Source organism: Myxocyprinus asiaticus, chromosome 42 (assembly GCF_019703515.2).
Source record: "Myxocyprinus asiaticus isolate MX2 ecotype Aquarium Trade chromosome 42, UBuf_Myxa_2, whole genome shotgun sequence".
NCBI lineage: Eukaryota > Metazoa > Chordata > Actinopteri > Cypriniformes > Catostomidae > Myxocyprinus > Myxocyprinus asiaticus.
In genome coordinates this window covers 10,567,460-10,589,625 of record NC_059385.1, presented here as the reverse complement: position 1 = coordinate 10,589,625, position 22,166 = coordinate 10,567,460, and the positions used below count along the sequence as shown (strand labels likewise).

At 35.9% G+C, this 22,166-nt stretch overlaps 2 protein-coding genes across 4 annotated transcripts in view; one reads left to right on the top strand and one right to left on the bottom strand.

Moving 5' to 3' along the window:
* Positions 1–22,166, bottom strand: part of LOC127432392 (spartin-like) — a 471,452-nt gene that overhangs the window by 170,120 nt on the left and 279,166 nt on the right. The gene's annotated exons all lie outside the window — the stretch shown is intronic.
* LOC127432388 (stAR-related lipid transfer protein 13-like) overlaps positions 1–22,166 on the top strand; it is a 53,106-nt gene that overhangs the window by 18,370 nt on the left and 12,570 nt on the right. For 2 of the 3 annotated variants that reach the window (XM_051683405.1, XM_051683403.1), the window contains exons 2-4: positions 12,107–12,178; positions 13,735–13,816; positions 18,639–18,702. In XM_051683405.1, coding sequence (XP_051539365.1) covers positions 12,107–12,178; positions 13,735–13,816; positions 18,639–18,702 — 218 coding nt within the window. Of the gene's footprint in view, positions 1–2,674; positions 2,802–12,106; positions 12,179–13,734; positions 13,817–18,638; positions 18,703–22,166 lie in introns of those variants that run through there. The other variant, XM_051683404.1, reaches the window with a different exon arrangement.

Here is a 22,166-nt window from a genome sequence, read left to right as displayed (position 1 = left end):
CTCATGCTACCCTCCGCGAACCATGCACAATTTACCACGCGCCCCATTGAAAGCGAGAACCCCTAATCGCGACCACGAGGAGGTTACCCCATGTGACTCTACCCTCCCTAGCAACCGGGCCAATTTGGTTGCTTATGAGACCTGGCTGGAGTCACTCAGCATGCCCTGGGATTCGAACTTGCAACTCCAGAGGGTGGTAGTCAGCGTCAATACTCGCTGAGCTACCCAGGCCCCCCGAAGCAGGGGGAGATTTTTGCTTTTACTTAATGAACGAGGGACAAATAATTTGTATCGTAATAAACATTATGCCACAAATTCTGTCCATTGAGCTTAACTTGTACTGAACCCGGAACTTTCCTTTAAGAAATACAGATTAAAAGGTAGTATGAGGGATTTCAATACAATGGCCACCTACTTCATCTTGGAAATATATGTATTTAAGATGCAAAATAATCACATTCTTGTGTAAAAAAAAAAAAAAAAAATGTCTTTTGGAATTCTGAACAGATAGTGAGTAAGAAGATGTTCAAAATCATGGATGGTTTTACGTCTGGTTCATTTGTCACACTGGAAATGGAAGGTCAAGTGCAGCGCATTGCATTGTGTGATTCAATACCCAGTGCAGTGTGCTTTTTTTAATGCAGAAAATTTGAATACTCTGCACAGTATACATTCAATATGATGCAGAAATAGTAAGACTTGTGCACAAGGATGCTATGGTGCACACTGCCAAATTGTTATAAAGCTGACCAATGTGGTTTCACTTTGTGAAGTTCTGTGGTCTTATGTCTTTTTCCCTTGCTCTTCATGGCCCTCTGTTGACTGAGCGTTGATATGACTTGCACATATTTAGAGTTGTCATTTAAATCGCACAGACATGCTGCAAGGATAACTGCAAATGTATGCTCTTATGTATTTTTCAACTAAATATTTAAATTGACCACAGCCAGGGTTTTCAACCAGTGGTCTGTGAAAGTACTGCAAGGGAAAAGATTTATATACAGAATTTTGTAAAAAAAAAAAAAAATCTATAATGACATTTCTAACTTTTTGAATGAAATGTAATGATTTGATAAGCATTATATAATGTTAGTAATTTTGTTGATACAAAAAAAAAAAAAAAAAGAAAATATTAGAAATAATACGCTTTTTATATTATGGGTCTCTGGGTTGGCTGAGAGTTCCTGGGTTTGTAAAGGGTTGAAACCCTTGAACTATACAGGCATAGAGGCATGGCTGTTAGCAGTCCATAAGCAACCCCCAAAAGTTATTTTTAGACCCCTCATTAGTTACTTATTATTAAAGTGTATCATTTAGTTGTATTGCACTGTTTGATACATTTTATTACAATGTTTTTAAGACTTTAGTCATGACCACTCACTCTCTCATACTCACTCTCTCATTTGATTCCTGCATTCTTGTGTCTGCCACATCTGTCGTCCTTCCCATCACACACAACTGCGCACGTGCAGTCTTGTTTTGTTCCCAAAAGGGAATGTGTGAGGACTCCGGGCTATGTGCCCAAAGCCACTTAGCCCACACTTGACCCTCTGGTATCACTCTCTCTCTCTCTCTCTGTCTCGCTCTCTCTCTCTCACACACATACACACACTATCATAGGAATCTCTCTTCTCTCCTGTCTTCAAAATTATTTTGTAAACCATAGTTTTCCAGTGTTATTTCTCCTTGTACTGCTATTGTTACACTCTGCCCCATATTTTCATTGAGTGCATGAGTAAGAAGACAAAATGAAATTGAGAAGAACAGATTTCTAATTAGACAACATGTAACAGTATTTGCAATAGAATTTAACTTCCATAACGTATTTCTGAGTAAAACACAATAACCCCCTCACAGACACACACAGCCTTAAAGGGATAGTTCACCCAAAAATGAAAATCCACTCATTATTTACTAACCCTCATGATATCCCAGGTGTGTATGTATGTCTTTCTTCACCAGAACACATTTGAAGAAAAATATCTTAGTGAGCGTGTCACTTTAGAAGACATTATTTTAACCGCTGGAGTCGTATAAATGACATTTATGTTGACTGTCTGTGATTTTTGGAGCTTCAAAAGGGAAATCTCCATTCACCTGCATTTTAAGGACCTACTGAGCTCAAATATTTTTCTATTTTTCTTCATATGTGTTCTGGTGAAGAAAGAAAGTCATTTACACCTGGGATATCATGATGGTGAGTAAATAATGAGAGAATTTTCATGAGAGAGGCAGAGACATTTTGTGTATTTTGATGAAAGACTTATGATTTTTATTTGGTTATGATGAATTGTCGTTTTTGGGTGAACATTCCTTTTAATGTTTTATTTGTATTCTTTCTTTCTTTCTGTCTGTCTTTATTTATTTCTGTCCTTCTTTCTTTCCTCGCTGGGTACATGTTAGATGTCTGAATTGTGTCACTGTCTGGGAGCAGACAGGCCGACAGGTTGCATCTTCAGCTGTGTATGTGAGTGTGTGTGGGTATGATCAATGGTGCTATGAAGATTGCAGCACATGTTCATTTTCTCACAAGTTCATGGGTGAGCAGGGGGACGGGGAGCTGCAGACTGTACATACTCCAGCTGCTCGGAGGAGTGTAGGGGGAGGGCGGAAGAGGGATGGGCACATAGGCATTACAGTCAAGAGGTGAAGTGTGGATAAACCGAAACATACAGCTGAAATGTACAGCAGAAAAAGCGCCTCAGAAGCAGACTCTTCTAGAACACTGATAGAATAAATCTGGAAACTGCTATGGTTTTAGGATCTTTCACAAAACCGGAGTTGCCTACTGATGCCTAGAGGTAACATAACTCTTCAACATCTTAAATTTACCCAGAAACCCTGAAGATTCTTAGCTTTGTAGTAGTACAACAAAGCATGTATTATTTTGTTCATTTGTGGGAATTTATAAAGGCCTTTTACTTTTTTAAATGGGTCACGATAATCTAACGTTATAACATAATTTGCCTTTGTTTAGTTATTTATGTGTTATTTTTCTGTTTGTTTTACTGTTACTTTGCTTTAATTGTTTTTAGATGGAAACAAATACTGCTTAGACGTTAATCTTTTGTAGTGTAGGATACTTTCTCAGTTGTTTTGTTAAAGGGGATAGTTCACCCAATTATGAAAATTCTGTCATGATGTACTCACCCTAATGTGTTCCAAACTCGAATGAGTTTATTTGATCTGTGGAACATAAAAGGAGATGTTAGGCAGAATGTTAATGACTTACAGTCTCAGTCACCATTTACTTGCATTGTATATGGGGGAAAAAGGGACAACATTATTCAAATTATCTCCGATAGTGTTCCACTAAAGAAAGTCACATGGGTTTGAAACAACATTTTTGGGTAAACTGCATTAAATATCAACTTTGTCCCATATGTTTCATCTAAAGTGACCTGGGTCTTGTTCTTCAGCAAAATTCTCCATTTGCTGTCTTTGAAAAATAATCAAGAGATTCTCAGTATAATATATTGAGATTTCCATAGTTATCCATTCTCTTTTCATCTGGGTAAGTTTGAATATGGAGGACATGTTCATTATGCAGGAATTTCAGAGTCATGTTTAGTTAAACAAGAAACTTCCTTATGATCCCAGTGGATGGTTGTCAAATCACTTTAGCATGTGTGGGAAAGTGGCAGTGGTCCAGATGTATTGGAGTGTGTATGTGTGTGTGTTTGTCTGTATTAACTCTGTAACTCTGTATGCTCTGATGAGCAATACAGGAACTGTCTGGAGAGATCCCATGGGAGAGATGTGCTTTTGCATGTGTGTGTGATGTAGAAGTTGGTTGTGTGTGCTAAGATGAAGAATAGACTTCTCAGAATAGAAGCAATGCTGTAATGTTGGTGGGAGAGGGTTTTACAAAGCTCAAAAAGGATCATGGTTTGACTGCCTAGGTGGTCTTATGTGAGAGACAAACTTGCATTGTCGAAAGCACACATGTATAAACAAACATGATTTTTAGACACCAAATGAACATTAGCTTTAGTACAACTTTTGCTTTATCTTTAAAGGTGCACCCAGTAAATTTTTTCCTCATTCAAAATTTAGTTTCACACAAATGAATGAGTCATACTTTTTGAAAAGAATTATGATTAAAATATTTTACACTAACATGAGAGAAATACTCATGTCATAGTAGCCTCAAATGGAAATGGACCGGAAGTGCTCTAATTCTTGGCTCTGAGTCGCCCTCTGTGACAGACACCAAGACTAAAGGAGCAACAAGAAAAAATAACAAAAAATATGAAAAGATCTGAGAGAGTCATTTGTGGGCCGAAGTGACTTTTAAGGACACTGGACCTATGCTCTTGTATAATCAGAGGTCTTGCCTGCTTAATCAAAACAAGAATGCCTTTGATTGTGCCCTGCACCCCATGGCATTCAGGCTCCGTATGGCATCTGTGCCTGCTGTGCTCTCTCATGGCACACTCCCTGTTGTCAAGTTGGGGTGAGCAGGAATGCCGGGTTGGGTCACGAGGGGCTACGTGTCCTGGCGGCTGGGATTAGATGCCATAGCAGCATGCCACTATGCAGCGGTGATCGCTGTGTGTGTGGCACTTTGTGCATTTAAACAATGTTGATCGAGTATAGTTACAAACACGAGAATTTTATTAAATATTTTGCAAAAACAGGTGACCCAGAGACTTCTGTGGCTCAAATGGCTAAAATTAATCAGTGAATCGTTTTCTTGCACCGATTCACGTACATTAACAGTCCAAATAAACCAATTCATTAAAACTTTTTGTGCATTTGGACAAGATCGATCACCAGCCCTTGTGTTGGCCCCATGTCAGTGTAAATTTTATCGTCTGATCAGCTAAACTTTAACAGATAAAAAGAGGAGCATTTAATGTAATCAGGAATTATTGGTGAATCATTTATTTGCACCGGTTCACTTAACATGAAATGTCCGAATGAACTGATTCACTGAATTTTTTTTTTTTTTTTTTTTTTGCATTTGGATGGGGATAATCACACCCCCTTGTTTTGGCCCAATGTCTGTGTTTCTGTCATTTTTATTGCCTTGAACAACTTAACCTGAACAGATAAATGGACTCAGAATAAATAACCGAATTTATACATTATAATCCTCGAAAAAATTGACAAACAGCATTTAATTTAATATTTCGCTACAAAAAAAAAAAAAAAAAAAGAAGCTTTAGAGAAGCTTAAACTAATTGGTGAATCATTTATTTGAACCAGTTCACTTACATGAAATGTCTGAATGAACCAATTCACTAAAACTTTTTGTGCATTTGGACAAGGTCGATCACACCCTTCTTGTGTTGGCCCCATTTCAGTGTGTAATTTTTTTATCATCAGATAAACCTGAACAGATACACAACTAATAATAATTTTAATTGATTTATTTATTCATTTATATGAATAAATGGCCCAGTGTCTGTATTTGTGCCATTGTATTATTGCCTTGAACAACTAAACCCGAAGAGATAAATGGACTCATCTGATAAAAAGTAGATAATACCCTAATTTAAATAACAATCGAAAAGTCAGCGATAATTAGAAACATAGTGACAAACTGAAGTATTTCATTAAATATTTTGCTACAAAAACAGAAGATGCATGGAATTTCATGAATCAGTGAATCATTTAATTGCACCGGTTCACTTAACATGAAACGTCCAAATGAAACGATTCACTAAACTGTTTTGTACTTCCAATGCTACATAAAAGGTAAAGCAATTTTAGGAGAGCATTGCCTTAGCTCGCTCTAATAAGTCATGGCCGCAATGCTGTTTGGAAAATGTTGCTTGTAAAAATCTTCTTATGTTAAAGCTAACAGTTTTGAAAGCAGTAGAGCTACTGTCACGCTTCTGAAAAAGGTAGTCAAGTTAGTAACATTGCTGCTTTAGTTACTGTCAAACTTTTTAAAACACAGTCATATACACAAACACACACGCCAAAACTGGTGTGTGGCTTTTTGTGCATTTGTTTGAGGTTGATCACACCCCCTAGTGTTGGCTCCCAATGTATGTTTGTGTGTCATTTTTTTATTGCCACCTTTCTATGCTTCATTGCGTAGTCTTGCACTGCTGTTTCACTGATTCCTGTTATGCATGTGGCTTTGCTTCAGGTTTGTGTAGAGGTTGATTGTTTTGGGCACCTTTTGTGTTGGTTTGGTCTTTTCGTTGGTGCCCTGGGGTGGCAGTTTGGACATTAGATATTAGTGGTATGTGTTAATTAAAGTTGTGGCTGAAAAAACAGCCGTTCTTTATTCCCACGCCTTTGAGGTCCACTGACTCAGGCCTACCCAGAATCCCCTCTGTGCTTTAGAAGGTCCCAGAGTCTCTTTAATGTTCTGCAAAACAAGCCCAGTGGTTGGGCTTCACTTGAGGGTTTCATAGAGACCAATGCAGGGTTATCTTTTGTAAAGCATGAAAGTGAAGGAGATGTTGAGGTTAACCAATACCAAATCAGTATACAACTGTACACTCTGTATGTACTGTATTAAAGTCAACAGTGTTTGCAACCCATTTTACTTTCATAATCAGACACATTTCTGAATAAAAAAAAATTGAAAATCAGAAGAATGCATGGTGGATCTTGGTTTCATCGTTTGGGAATTGAATGGGTTGTGAAAAGTTGATCTTGTTGCAGTAGATGTTTAAGACCATCACAAGTCACCATAAGTAAGTACTCATGTAATATCATGTTTTATTTATCCTAATGCACATAATTACATGCTATTACACAAATTCCTTTTATGTTGGCATTATGATGGAACTGTCTGTTGATAATGGCTTCTTTGTGTGATCTGAAAGCTAAAAGCTTTAATTCTGTTAAGTGAGCAAACAAACAAACCATTAAAAGAGAACAATCATCCACAGTCGTGACATGGGAGGCTTTTCCTGTATGTGACAGCATGGTTGGCTGCACCCGCTGAGCGTTTGCCTTGATACCAGTGTTTGCACTCTGTAAAAGGGCCCCATCGTGTCTTTCTCTAATTGATTCCATGTGTGAGTGTGACTCTAAATACTAGACATGTTAAACAGGTATTTAACGCCCCCAGTGAAAACATCAAATAGTGGAAACACCACATTTGGCCTCATGTACATGTATCATACAAGGGATCTAAGGTCTAAAATTTTCATAAACGATTTTCTGCACTTTTTTTTAGCATTTTAATGAAGTCCACTTAGTCGAGGCTTCTCGCACCAAAAACGTAATTTATCATGATTGTTTCATGACCATTTACACCCTTGCTCTGACCCTTAAAGGTATGATGAAACAGCATTCGTAACCTATTTTTCATCTGTAATGTGACGTATTTCTGAGCAAAAACAGGATATGCAACAAAAACATATGCAGATTGATGTGACTTTATCAGACGAGAATTGATTGGATCATGGGAAGTGGCCTTTGCTTACCAGAATTGAGCAAGGTGGTTGGAGCGGAGGGGTTGAAAACTCAGAGGGCTTGGTGATGTCAGCCAAAAAGGAAAGATTTTTTAGAGGTGGAGCGTTATTACGTTTTGATGCCAGATTACAAAAACAAAAGTTTTTTTCTTTGAAAAAATGTGCACAGATAAATTGTGCACAATAAACCAGGAATGCATATTAAGAAAGTAAAAAGTAGGACTGGGTAAAAATAAAGATATTTCTGATGCTTCACAATCTTTGTTTGAACTATCTCGATATCGATTACATTTAATTGTAATTACACATCGCATAGATGTGTTAAAGAAACCGTGCAACTCACATTACTATGTGCTCACTGGCTGATGCTGGTAGTAACAAAAAAATATGCACTATAATATTAGCAATTTCAAGACATTTATTAATGGAATACACTGAATTTATAAAAATTTCAAAAGCTAAAATGTGACTAGATGAAAAACTAATACTATATATAAGTTAGCATTAAATATAATGCTAATATAATTAGTAAAAATTACCTTGAAGGTTATAAGGTCCCTTTACAATTAAAAGCATTAGCTGAGATAGAATTTCTTTCATATGTAAGCAGAATGGACATTGTAACTGAAATATACCCATATGAATCAATATCGAATTGAATCGGAATTGGAATCGAGTCAAATCGAATCGAGAGCTTGTGGATTGGAATCGAATCTGGAAATCTGTATCAATACTCAGCCCTAGTAAATAGGGTCAATTTTTATTTTATGTTGATGTAAAAAAAAAACAAACGTCAACATCAATTTCTGAACAACCTATTTTGCAAGGGAGCTTTGTGTTTTGAACAGGTATGTCTAGATTGTACAACAAACTATATTTAAAAAGAGCAGGGAAAGTCCTGTTTTTCTTGATAAATCCCCTTTAATGTGTCCTTTAAGGAGCAGAGGAAATGTTATTTATAGCTACATAGAGTGTGATGTTAAGAGGATTTGTGTCTCATTACAGACTTGGATGTTGTTTGTGTTTGTCAGTGGTATTATATATCAGTAATTCATACCCCTCAGGGGAAGAACTAATCACTGGGGATTGTGCTGTAAAGCATAGGGTGAGGAATTCCTGTTCCGCTGCCAGAAACGGCCAAAACAGAGAAATGACAAAGACTTCGGTCTAAGTAAATGTTGAATTGGAAACATACACAATAAAAAACACCAGACTGCCATTCATTCTCAATAACACACACACACACACACACACACACACACACACACACACACACACACATACTCCTCTTTCATCATTTTCATCTAAAATTCTTCCATGCCATGCTGAATAGAGGAAAAGAATGTTTGACTTTCCAGGGCCCTTTACTTTTAGAGATTTTCACTCTCCCAATAATTTCCTGTCTCTCTCTATATGTCAAGAACGAATAGAACAGACATTCTATTTAGTATATAGACAATTAGTTTTTGGCATTGTGGCAAAAATATGTACTGATAATGTATTGATATATTATTCAAATCACAGTATTTATATATTAAGGTAGTATTTGTATTTAATTTAATCTCTTGAGTAATGTGCTTAATTGTACTGAAAATGCAACAATTTTGGTCTTAAATGTGATTCTAAAAATGGCCCTAAAACATGCTTTATTTTCTTCATGCAAAATATCTATTTTTCATGCTTCTTTTTGATTTTGGGGTCAAATATAACACACGTATTTTGCCATGAGATTCAACAATGTATCCAGTAAAATAGTTAGAAAGTACCCCAAAACGTTCTGAGATTAATACAAAACTCTATTTTCACAAGATTACAAGAAGTGTTTAAATACATAAAAACATAGTTTTTGAAAGAAGGGGGGAGAGAGAGAGAGAGAAAGAGAGATGAAGACATGAGCATAATGAAGTTGGATTTTAGTTGGCTTAAAGGCTGAGATGGAGAGAGTTGCAGCAGCCAATGGGAGGATGTTTGAGAGCGAGTGAGAGAGGCAGAAAGAAAAGGTATGAATGAGAGGAATCACAGGACAGAGGAGGAGGAGGCAGATATCTGTCAGAAGAACCAAAGAGAAAGTGACTGTATGACTGAGTGGGATTCTGGAATCTGACAAGACCATTGGAGGAAAGAGATGCATGTTTCCGCAGCATGACAAAGCCATGAGAACAACCAGTAAGTGTAAGAACACTGTTAGATTAGATCTGCACATACAGTAAATGCACTGGTTTCTATGCACTTTAATGTCCAGAGTTGTGTTCAGAGGGAGATTTCTGCAGACATTAATTGGTTCTGTTTAGCAAATGTGTAATTTCGCAGAAGCATTTAGAGAATCTTGTATGAAAAGGATGTAATTGTCTGATTGTGGTGAGGTCATTTCCTGACCCGTCCACTTTTAAGACTACTTATTTTGAGAGATGATTTGTTTCATCTCTTTATTTCATCTCTTGTAGACCATTTTCACAGAATTGTGATGTAAATGGACCCAAAGTCTTTTCTCTCACTTTTATGTATATTTTTGGCATTATTGGTTGTCCGCAAAATTTCTCAATTTAAATGAACATTTATTTTACATAATTATTTTCAGAGCTGTTGATAAATTTTGTAACCGGCACAGCCATTGACCAGGAAAATAAAAATGGCACTCCATGTCAAAAAGGTTGCCGACCCCTGCCCTAAACCAACACCCAAACCTAACTGTGTCCAAAAACAAAATGCTTACCACAGCCATTATGATGCTATCGTCGCACGTGTCAGCTTGCATGTTTGGCTGTGCTCAAACCGCAGACATCCGAGTCCAAAGTCCAACACTTTATGACGTGAGCTTCCACAGAAGCTAATCACTTTGGAATAAGTGTGTAAACGTAACTGGAATGTTCTTTTTATGGTTCTGAAATTGAATCGGTGCCTCCTCTATTTTTTAGATGTTCCTTTTCAAATTCATTCTGGACTGAGATCTCATTACTTATTTTTACTTCCTTTAATAATCTAACTGACATCAAAGAAGAAATGGTCCTGTTTCTATTCTGTAACACTGTCTCTGTTCTCTTAGACAATGCTGTCAAAATCCTGTGCTTGTTGGGAAAATATCATATCCACAGATCCAGAGTGATAGCATCTAAACTTTATTTTATTTCACTCTGAGATAAAAGGTTTTGCTGATTATCTGTGTGAACTTAAAAGAAACAAAAAAGCCTTTAAAACATCCCAGATATTAAATAAGATTATGAAGTCTATTATGAATAGAGATACAATATTGGGATAAGGTTTTTCTCCCTTTATTTTTTTATTTTATTTTATTTTATTTATTTTCCCTTTGTGCCATCACTTTATGTCCCTCGTGCATATTATTCTGGAAATTTTCTGTAAATATGTATAATATTGTTATATATTTTTTTCTGTTATGTATTGTTACATGCAAACAGTTAATAAAAAATTACAAATTTAAGAAGTGTGTAAATGTAGTTGAGTCTGTAATACAAGCATTAAAATTTATATATATATTTTTTTTAAATGATGAGTTATGTGTTTCGATATCATAACAGTGTGTGAGAAATAGTGTGGAAAGTAAGTGTTTATAAAGTCATAAGCAGCCATTGTAGTGTGAAAGTGAAGAAAACACACAGCTGTTGTAGCACCTCTAGTGATAACTTCATCAGGAAAACTGCGGCGAAATGTAGAATGCGGCATGTAAAAGTCAGTTTGCAAAAATTTTGTTTTAGTAATTAGGGATGGGCATTCATCAATAATTTGGTATTTGAATATTTATGCTCATAAAAAATGAATATTTGAATATTCTTTTATTTAAATGAAGGTAATTAATGAGAAAGAGACATTGTATAATAATTTTTTTAGTCATAAAGATTGCATCACCATTAAAAAAAAAAAAAACAAGCTTCTAATTAAATCCAAAACAAGCTTTTATTATGTCCTGTGTTTTTTTTATTTTATTTTTATTTTTTTTTATTTAAACAAGCAGTATAGAACAAAAGCATTTAAAGTCACGCAAAACGAAGAAAAAGAAATCGCTAATAAAGTAGACTGACGCAGTTAACGTTCAGGACAAATATAAACACTCGACAAATAATAGTTATGTTTATATTGTATCTTGTGTTTCTGTTGAGAAATACAAGCATATCCACATGCTCAGTAAACTATACTCATTTATACACACCAGTTTAAATGATGGAATGTCACTTACCTCAGCTAGCAAAGTCTTTCTCGGATGCCATGTTTGTTGTTTATAGAAGCGACGCAGGGACTAGGTTGTTACGGGGACGCTGCTTTCTGTCGAGCTGCACATATATGGGAGTAAAGTGTACACCGCTTATCCAGTACATTTAAACAGGAACTCAGCTTTCTCGCAGTAAGCCACATTCTTACAATAACCCGCTTTTTTGGTGTCCGTTTAAACGCACTGACGGAACGGTTTACTCATCAAATGTGATCAACTTGTGTCCACACTCAGCAGTGCCACCCAGTGCATTCTGTTCTAACTGCCAGTTTTAGTTTGTGTGTACAGGATTTAACATGCATCTCACTGTATATATGGCCAGCAAAGCAAAACTAGTATTTTTACTATTCAAATAATTATTGCAGAATGAATACTCAAGTATTCAACTACTCGTGCACATCCCTAATAGTAATGTTTATTCTATGAGGCTAAGTTGAAATAAACAGTTGCAGGTGTATATCGCAAAGTAATTGTTTCTTAATTGGTTTCTTTTCAGAAATCGAGGCAAAGGAGGCATGTGACTGGCTAAGGGCAGCTGGTTTCCCACAGTATGCCCAACTTTACAAGGGTAAGAAATGGATTTAATATCTATAAACACACCACACACACATACACACAGATCTGTCAAAGAATAGCTCGTTGATACGGTGGCCTCAACAAATGTCTCTTGTGTGGTTGCAGCTGTGATGTTAAGTGATGGTAAAAAATCAGTAATGTGGTTGGACAAGAGAAAGAAAGAGACCAAGAGTGAAGATGACTGTTGCTTTGAGTTTGGGTCACATCTATCCCATCCCATCTCAGCTGGGTGGACTGAAGCAAACCTGTGCCCTTTAGTCATTAGTCAGGGTCCGGAATTAAATTTTTTAGCATTCTAAATAAACTTCTGATGTAAAATTTTCTACTGAGGTTTAAATTGATGCACAAGTTGCAACAGTCACTTAGCAGGCTTACCTATTAACAAGCAGACAGCACAAACACTTCCATCATCATTACTAGATGGTCACTTTGGAAGAGAGCGTCTTTGATTTCATTCGCTGACATCACTTACATCAGATACAAATCCAAATTTTACTCACAATTGCCACTTGGTGAGGGTTTGTACTCTGGCTACAGTGTTCATGAGCTGATGTATTCTTGATTCTCCAACATTTCAGTCATACTGAATAAAAAACTGCATTCACACAGCTGTGTGTTTGATTTGTCAGCACGTTATGTCTTCCTCTTTTTTTTTTTTTCTTTTTCTTTTTTTTTTGGCCATTTTGGGGCCACAGCAAGCTATTCGCATGCTAGAGTTTCTATCCAAGGGGAGGAAGAGGTCATGGGAAAAATCTTCATTATCACTACCGGGAAAATGCAGGCCTTTGCCTCAGTCTTCCGCTTAGGCCAAAAGAGGGGTCAAGAGGAAACTATTCTCTCTCTCTCCCTCTCTCTCTCTCTCTCTCGCTCTCTCTCTCTCTCTCTCTCACTCTCTCGGCTCCCCTTGACTCCTCCCTATCATACTGTACGTCAATGAGTGATAAAATGTCAACAATTCTATATTTTGTGCCAAGTAAATTCAGATCTCCTTGCTTGCCTCTCATGAGAAAATATTAAAATGGAAGAGCTCTATTTGGCCATGTGAGGGCATTATAACATTATTACAGAAATAAAGAACTCCCAAATTCCACTGGAGAAACAGAGACTGGTCATCACATCTTAGTGTTGCTTTTATACACCCCTCCTCCTTTTGCTAATTGTCCGCATTTGCTAGAGCAACAGTGTGAGAGTGTATGATAACCACTGGTTCAGTTTCAGAGGGAGTCTGCTGTGTATAATGTAATCAGTGTAGGGGCGTCTGCCAGAGTCTGTGCTTTATATGAATTACACCACAACTGCTGTTGATCTGTGATCCTTCCTCCACAGATGTCTGGCTGGGCTGACCAGAGAGCCATTTTATCTGTTTGTTTATTTATCGTTTCCTCTTTAATTCATGATGTTGGTTTGCTCATTCCTTCATATTAGAGTAGCATGCACTTGATCCATATGGGAACTTTGGTGATCAGTGACTTTGTGTTATACGTATGTAATGTAAAACCCTTTTTAAACAGGACAGAGAGGTGATCTGCTTTCTGTCTCTGCCTTCAGATTCCCAGTTTCCCATTGAAATATCTGCTGTCAAGAGGGACCATGACTTTCTTGACAAAGACCTTGTGGAGCCTCTTTGCCGGTAAGATTTGAAAAGTTGATTTGAAAATTATCAGCAAGGTGTAGTATTTATCAATCTGTCTGTCTGTCTGTCTGTCACTTTTCAATCTATCACTCTTGCTTTTCAATCTATCAATCTCTGCACTGCAGTCTGTTGGATGAAACTTGATGTACTGTAAGTCTGGAAGTTAAATGTAAATGGCCAGTTTTTTAATTTGAAATGGGATGTTTCGATTGGTAATTCTCAGGCTTTTGTTAAAAAGATGGCTATGGCACACGTCTCAGTCAATTTCAGACTTGTATTATAATTTGGAGAGAAGGAAATGTAAATTAGGTTATTTATTTGAAGAAGGAAGTGTTTTTATAGAAGGGCAAAGGTCTATTGCTCTGTACAACAGAAGACGATGTCTGTTTCTTTTTTCTCATGAGGTTGTTGTGGTCACAAAACAATATGAACAGATAAAGCCAAGAGAGAAATGATGAGGAATAATGTACTGTATTTCCAAGAACCATATTTAATGAAGCCAACCCAATTTTGGCTGATCTCTTAGTACAGTGGCATCTGTTTTAGACAATGTACATGAATGTGTGTACATCTATATTCATAAAGTCTCTAAAATGGGCCAGGTAGGCTGAGCACTCTTTACACTTTTTTCTTAAATCCTTTTCATCTGCATATGTGTTTGAAGAAACTTCAGTGGTTCTTCAGTGGTATGGACCAGTACCCAACTCATCATCTCTTATTGCCCCTCTCCTGGGTCTACAAGTACAAGAAAGCTCAGTGGCGCTGGCCCAGTGGCGACCCCACCTCTGTAGCTGTCTGACCCATGTCCTCCATAAAGTTTATCCCCTTCGCCGTCGCTTTGATCCCTAATGCATCCCCCGTGGTGCCTGTTCTGATGTCCCTCTCAAAGGCCTTGGGGTGCATGGGGGGTTTGGGATGGCAGCATAGACTACTAAAAGATGGTTGGGAATGTGTCTGTGTGTTTGTGTGAAATAAGGCCCGGGAGCACTGAGGGTTTCTAGCAGGTTGTCTCTTCTCTTCTCTTCTCTTCTCTAATGCCACTAATGATAGCGTTAGTGAGTTCTGACAGCTTTACTGTCTGTGAATCCACACACACTCTCTCACACACACACACACACACACACACACGAATACACACTACTGTGTCTGCAGGCATGGTAATAGCATTTCATTATCACACCACAGACACAGATATTTACGCCTATTTATGCGGCCATCTGGACCCTGGATATTTAATTAGGGTGGAAAACGCAGAATCGCATTACAGAAAATGTGGAAGAGACCCTGCTCATGTCTGCAGATAGCTGATTAACCATGTTTATGTCATGGTGGAACATTTTGGAGTGTCAAAAACAAACCAAGTTGGGTTTTATAGGTGAAATAATGGCTTGTTTGTGTCTGGAATGGATATGAATTGAAGGGTCTTCTCTTTCTTGTGGAGTAGAGAACACGTGTGTCCAGGTTTGGCCACATTTTTGAAAAGGAGACATTTTGAGTGGGCCAAATCAGGTTTTGCTTTAAATCTACTGATATCAATAGGTTTTTATGAGGGTAGGGTTAAGGTTAGGGCAGTGTATATTTTTACACAGTTTTGTTTAAGTCAGTTTTAGTCTTTTGACTAAAATGTCCTTTAATTTTAGTCCATATTTCATCATGTCAGATTATTTTAATTTTAATCTTTTCAGCGAAAATAACATATTTTAGTTGATGTAAAAGTGAATGTACAAAATGACAAAAATGTGTCAAACTGTAACAGACCAAAATGTATTCAAATATGCAAACATTTATATATCAATTATATATATAATACATTTATAAACATGTATTAATTTGAACATGTATCAACATATAAAAAATGCAACAAAATAATACAACTGTCCTTATTGTGAAAACCTAAGCTCCATAAAATGAATATACTGAAGTGTAATCTACTTTTTCAGTTCTGAATTCTTCTTGCTTTAGAGACTGTTATTAATTTTTCATGTTTTTGCTAGCTTGGGATACTGCATTGTGTATAGCACGTTTCTACAAAAAAAAAAAAAAAAAAAAAAAAAAACGTTTATTCACAATGCAAGTTATGCATTCTGACTATATTTCATTAATTTAAGTTCACATGTTCATTCACTTCTTTTCTTGTTCATGTTGCTTAAGCAGGGAAATCACCAGCGTACTTGATTATTGTATTAGATGAATCAATTCTTTCTAGAAGTTTTGTCTTCTAAAAACAGGCGTTTCTCCTTCTGTTTGTGGACTGTTAATATCATGCAGTATTATTGTTTTCTCATTATATTTTCATCAACATAATCGTTTAATTGTCATCTTGTCTTGGTTATTATTGACGAAATAAAAAATAATTAAACAGATCAACAAACATTTTCATCAGTCATTTGTAGCACCCGACCGATTTATCGATATCGGCATATATTTTACCGATATGCGCCGATATGAAAACTTTTTTTCAGAACATATAATGCAGAAAACAATGCTTTAGAATTGGTGTCACGGCGTAGTTTGTCCAGCAGAGCACGCTCCGACTCCATTGTTTACAGAGCTGACTCTGAGCTGACGGTGGCTCTGCAGACAGGGTGGAGTTAAACGGTGTGGATTTGAGCGGTCTCCTCTCATTAAATTGCTAATTAGTTTGTGAAATACATACTGGAAAGTTAATACAAAATTACCCCATCATTTTATATAACTAATATAACGTTAACCCTGTCCCTGACAACCATGTCACTTGTGTCTGTTTGCTGTTAGCCAGCTATAGTATGTCAGTGCAGTCAGTAATGTAGCAGATTGAAAGGTAAACATCAGAGCATCTTTTCGCAGCTCAGCAGACAACTGCAGTGGTGGATTGTGTGTGCTGAGTGTTGATTTCACGCTACACTGTTACTTAGTTGGTGAGACACAATGCTGGAAAGTAAATAAAGTCCATCTTTTACTTTCCGTGACAATGAGCTTATAGCTAACTAGCTAACCATTTAGCTACTTTCATTGTTGTCAGCTGAGTGGAAGCTAATGTGTAAACATGTATTCACCAAACCAGTACATCTGTTTTGTTCAGGATTCACAGTTTGGTGCCCCCTTCAACCGAACAATTCCAGTCGTTGCATTTATAAAATGTAATATTTTAAAGTCTGGTTTTCCAAACATTAAAACAGGATACATAATAAAAGTAGATTTAATAAATAGTATATTTGCCCTGTGTAAATAACAATATTATAGTAACTTTATCTAAAATAAATAAGGGGTGATAAATAAATACTTATACAACAGGCTGGAAAAATAGACATTTATTCATTTTAATATCCTATATATATATATATATATATATATATATATATATATATATATATATATATATATATATATATATATATATATATGTTGAATGTGTTGAAACTTGACACCGGGCAACGCACCCTAAAAACGGCACCGTTCGATCGGTTTCATGCTGAAGAGCCGCTTAAAAGTACGTTTTTTTTTCCTCTCTCGTAAATGTAAATGAGTGTAAATGCCAACATCATCATGTATGTCGAAAGGACTGATGCCTGTCAACCAAAACATGAGCTCATTGATGTCATTAAATGAGTCTGCTTTTTTATTCCATCAGTTACTCCTGGTCGGAGTCTTCCGTAAATATTTAGTTTTTATGTAGGGTTACGTCCTACATAAATTTAATGGTGCAATGCTCAAATATTTAGTGGAGGGTAAATTGTGACTTAGTGCCCATTTACACCACAACTAGGCTAAGTTGTAACATACCTATAGCTGGAGCAACCGGCCCCTGATGTTTATTTAGCTATTTATTTTATTTTAATTTATTCTTTATTTAAATGGTCAGCAACTGAATGATATTAAACAGTACTACTGATGTTTATTTAGCTATTTATTTTATTTTTATTTATTCTTTATTTTAATGGTCAGCATTTAACTGATACTAAACATACAGTACTGATTTTTATTTAGCTATTTTATTGTATTTTTATTCTTTATTTAAATGGTCAGCAATTGACTTATACTAACAGTACTGATGTTTATTAAGCTATTTATTGTATTTTTATTTATTCTTTATTTTCTCAATGTTCATTTCTAGAATTTGTTGACAATGTATAATAATAATGTAAAATATTCTTTGGTAAAAAATATTTAAGAAAGCAGCCTTCTGAGTACCTTCGTATAGTCATATCGGTGTAAAATCGTCACCATATCGGTAATCGGTGAATTTCCCTCCTCTAAAATCGGTATCGGTCTCAAAAATCCCATATCGGTCGGGCTCTAGTCATTTGATGAGACAGTGATGAGAGATTATCACATGGTCATCACCAATGAGATATGGTGAAAACAACATGTGAGAGTCTGTGTGCTTGTGTGTAAAAGGACAGAGAATAACTCTCCAGGGGTGAAGATCAGTCAGACTAGAATGTTAAAGGGTACTTAAGTGTTTCATCAAAGAGGAGGTGAACGAGAAGGTGGATTGCCCACCCTCTTTCTCTATCTCTCTCTCTCTCTCTCTCTCTCTCTCTCTTCCTCTATCCCTCTGTTTTTCCTCTGCAGTCACAGACTCGTTCATTCATAGTCATCTCTTTTAAGAGATTAGAATTTACGGCTGCCAAGCAGTCCTGTCATTCTTTCCATCTGCCAATCAGGACACAGATAGTGAGAGTTCCTTGAAACCTATACCTGCACGTAGAGAGGCAAGTTAAGGTTAGATCAAAGTAGGATCTACAGTGGATCTGCTCTCTCTATGTGGATGTGTAGTTTCTTTGTAGTGGAGATGAGATTAATTAACACATTAGTGACCGTATTTACTCTTTTCCAGTCGTCTCAACACTCTGAACAAGTGTGCCTCCATGAAACTGGACGTGAGCCTCCCCAAGAAGAAAGTGAGTGATGAATTTATCATATCATATACTCAAAAATCAATAGATTTTTTTTCTTTAATATTTTAGATGGTCATTTGGGTCAATCTCAAGAAAACTGTCAAGAAATGTCTGGGTCATATTTCACCCCAAAATAAAAATAAAGAAAGAATGAAAGAAAATAAATGTTATATTAATATAAGAGAGTGGAGAGTATTTTTTAAGACCAGTTTTTGCATTGTGACATTATTTTCATGACAGTTATCAGTAGCATACTGTAATCTGAAAAAATATACCCTCATTACCATAAATTGAAAATAAAATAATGATATTTTATTTAATTTGTAAGTATGCATGCCTGTTGCTATACATCATAGTAGTTTTTATTGTGTTGAATTTAATATATGCTGATTGTAATAATTATAAAAAATATCATTGTGTCCAAACTGGATACTATATGCAGTGCAAAAAATCTTAATTTTCTTTATGCATAATTTAATTTCTTATTTTTAAAAATAAAAATATGACCCGGACATGTATTCATGAAATTCTCCCATTTATTCTAGATGCCGATGGATATCTCTATTAATTAATAACTTAAATTAAACTTAAATTAAATGATCTATATTACTGTAATGTCTTCTGTATATGGCTCTGGTTCATGGTACATTTAATTTTTTTTAAAGTATGCCTGTTATATATAAATCAGTCTTTACAGTAAATCTGTCTGTGTGGGTTTGAAATGGATGATTTGGTCTATAAATCTTAAGACAAAGCAGATTACATAAAAAGAGCAGTCACGAAAATTGATATTGTCTTTTAGCATAAAGCGTCAGTTTAATCTTCAGTCGAGACTCTTTGCTTGTTACTTGGGGCCCGTATTTCAACCTAATTATGTTTCTTAGTTGTGTAGGTCATTTTTGACACTTCTAGTTCAACTGATGTGTCAGGCATGTGAAAGGGGTCTGTAGCTGTTGCTGTCTTCAATGCAACCAGACCGGTTTTTGATCCCTGTTATTTTCTATTGCTCTTGTTTGGCTGATATTTGAGAATTCCCCCAGACCAGCCAACATGACTTAGGGGATGTTGTTGAAATATTTTCCTGACATTTTTCAAATACCATTTTCTCTTTTGACATCATCTTTGCTATTCAACTTAAATGCACAAAGTCTGTGATAATGTACGTACACTGTAAATGATTTTTGTTGCTTTGACAGTATTATTACTGTATTTCCAACTGCAACTTACTGTAGATACTGTTTTCAGTATGTTGCTCTCAATTTGTTGTTTTTACAGTATTATTGCTGTATTTTCCACCATGCCTTACTGTAGAAACTGTTTACAGTATGTTACTGTCAAACTGAGCTGTATTCTTTAGGAAAAAATGAGCGGGAAAATAATTACAGTAATGTACTGTTAAAATGAGAACTGGCCCAATCTCAAACCTGCACATACACAATTTAGAGGGGAAATTTGTGGTATTATTCAGTGATCTATTATCAAAAAGACGAAACCCTGGAGATGTCTTCTCTGCATTGGACTTACTCAATTGCATAAAAAGTAGAACTCTATTGTGAATGCATCTGGCAACCTGTGAACGTTGAGCCTGCACTTGACTCCTCGTCACTTCAGCCTTGAGAGGAGCAGAAGCAAAGTGATCTCTTTCTCTTTTCAACTGAACCAGGTGAGCAACAAAAATCGCACAAAACATCTTTTAGCAGTTTATAATAATTTTTTCACACATTCATCATTTGACAGTGAAGATCTGCATGGAATTTTTGCTTTGAGTAGCTTTGTAACTATAAAGTTTACGTTCTCAAAAAGATACTAGCATTAGTTTTAACGCCCATTCTGTTTTGTATTGGAGTAAGTTACCATAAGTAACCAAATTACCTTGTCTGTGAGCAATTGTTGTTTTTACACAGGTCGAACCAATAAAGTTATGTTATGTACAAATATAACCTGTGTTAATGTTTTGCTCTGAAATTTATTCGATATGTATGTAAATAACTTCTATCTCAGTCCTTTCTGAATGATGCACAACTTTGGTTGTTGAGAGTGTATTCTCTCCCTTGTAGCTTAAATGTCATGTTGATATAAAAAGAAGACTGACGTTACATGATATGAATAGATTTTTGTATTTTTGTTCTCTAGGTCTGGACAGGCAAAGAATGGGAGAGTGTTCTTTCAGTCATCTGGTGAACTTAATATTGAAGTTTTTGAATGGACTTTTATGAATGTAGTCATAATTGACCTTTTTGAGTAACATTTATGTGATATTTGAGTAAACATTGTGTAATAAATGTTCTGTTTGCAAAAAAATAATTGTTTGGACACTGCAATTTAATATACAACATACAAACAATTACTGTAATTAAATTTACAGTACAGCTAATATACTGTATTTTAATATACATCATACAAACCACTACCTTAATTTTACAGTACAGCACATACTATAAATCATTATACAGTGTGCTGTAAACTACTGTAGATAGTTTAACAGTCATTTTACTGAGGTATGGAATACAGCAGCTTGCTGGCCATTTGTTGCCAGTAAGTTACTGTTGATTTTACGTCAAATTTAGATAGATAGATAGGAAATGTGTTGTGAAAGTACGTACATAAAATGTCACAGCTCTTTCCTGTGCTCTGAGCTCATGTGTCTGGGTTTTACTATCTGTTAAATGTATTGGTAACATCAACAAATTGATTCCCCAGTCTGTCATGGTTCCCATTTTGTTTGGAGATTGTGTCCAGGCACCAAAGATATTCATTCGCTCTACAATAAGGAGGATTTGCAAATGTTGTATCTAGGGTAATAGATTAAAATAATTAACTTAATTTACCCTCAGGTGTTTTGCCATTAACCTGATTAATTTATATCCTTTAAGAATGTAGTGCATTCACTTTTAATGCATTCAGTTAGTCTAAATGTTGCCCACTAAACTAAATATATAACAAAGAGACATTTTTGTCCACAGACGAAAATCCAGTTGCTTGAAAAAGGTTGCAAATCATTTCAAAAGATAAAAGGTTTAAAAAAACAAAAAATGGTTAGAAGTATCATTCATGTCACTAGCACAAATGGTGCAGATAAGTTACACAAAAAAATTTAATACTTGGGGTTAGTAGTTTGTTCAAATCCCTAACCCTAAATATGAGAAATAGCAATAATGATGCTTGCTTTAGCAAACACCAGCAATTAATCTCAAAATGTAATGCATTTACTTTGGCAGCACTGATTATAACACAACGGGGTGAATTCACTAAACAGCTGCTTTTGCGCATGGTATTTCAGAGCAAAAACAAGTCTTATTCACCAACTACACGTAATCATAAGCAGATGCAATCAGCGCTGAAATAGGGTTATGTCCTCAGAATTTAAATGAAGTCATTATCTTTCCTTTCCCTGCAAACATGCCTCCTTTCTTTTTCATTTGGCTCATTATGTATTATGCTATATTCAAACACTATTTTTGCTTTCC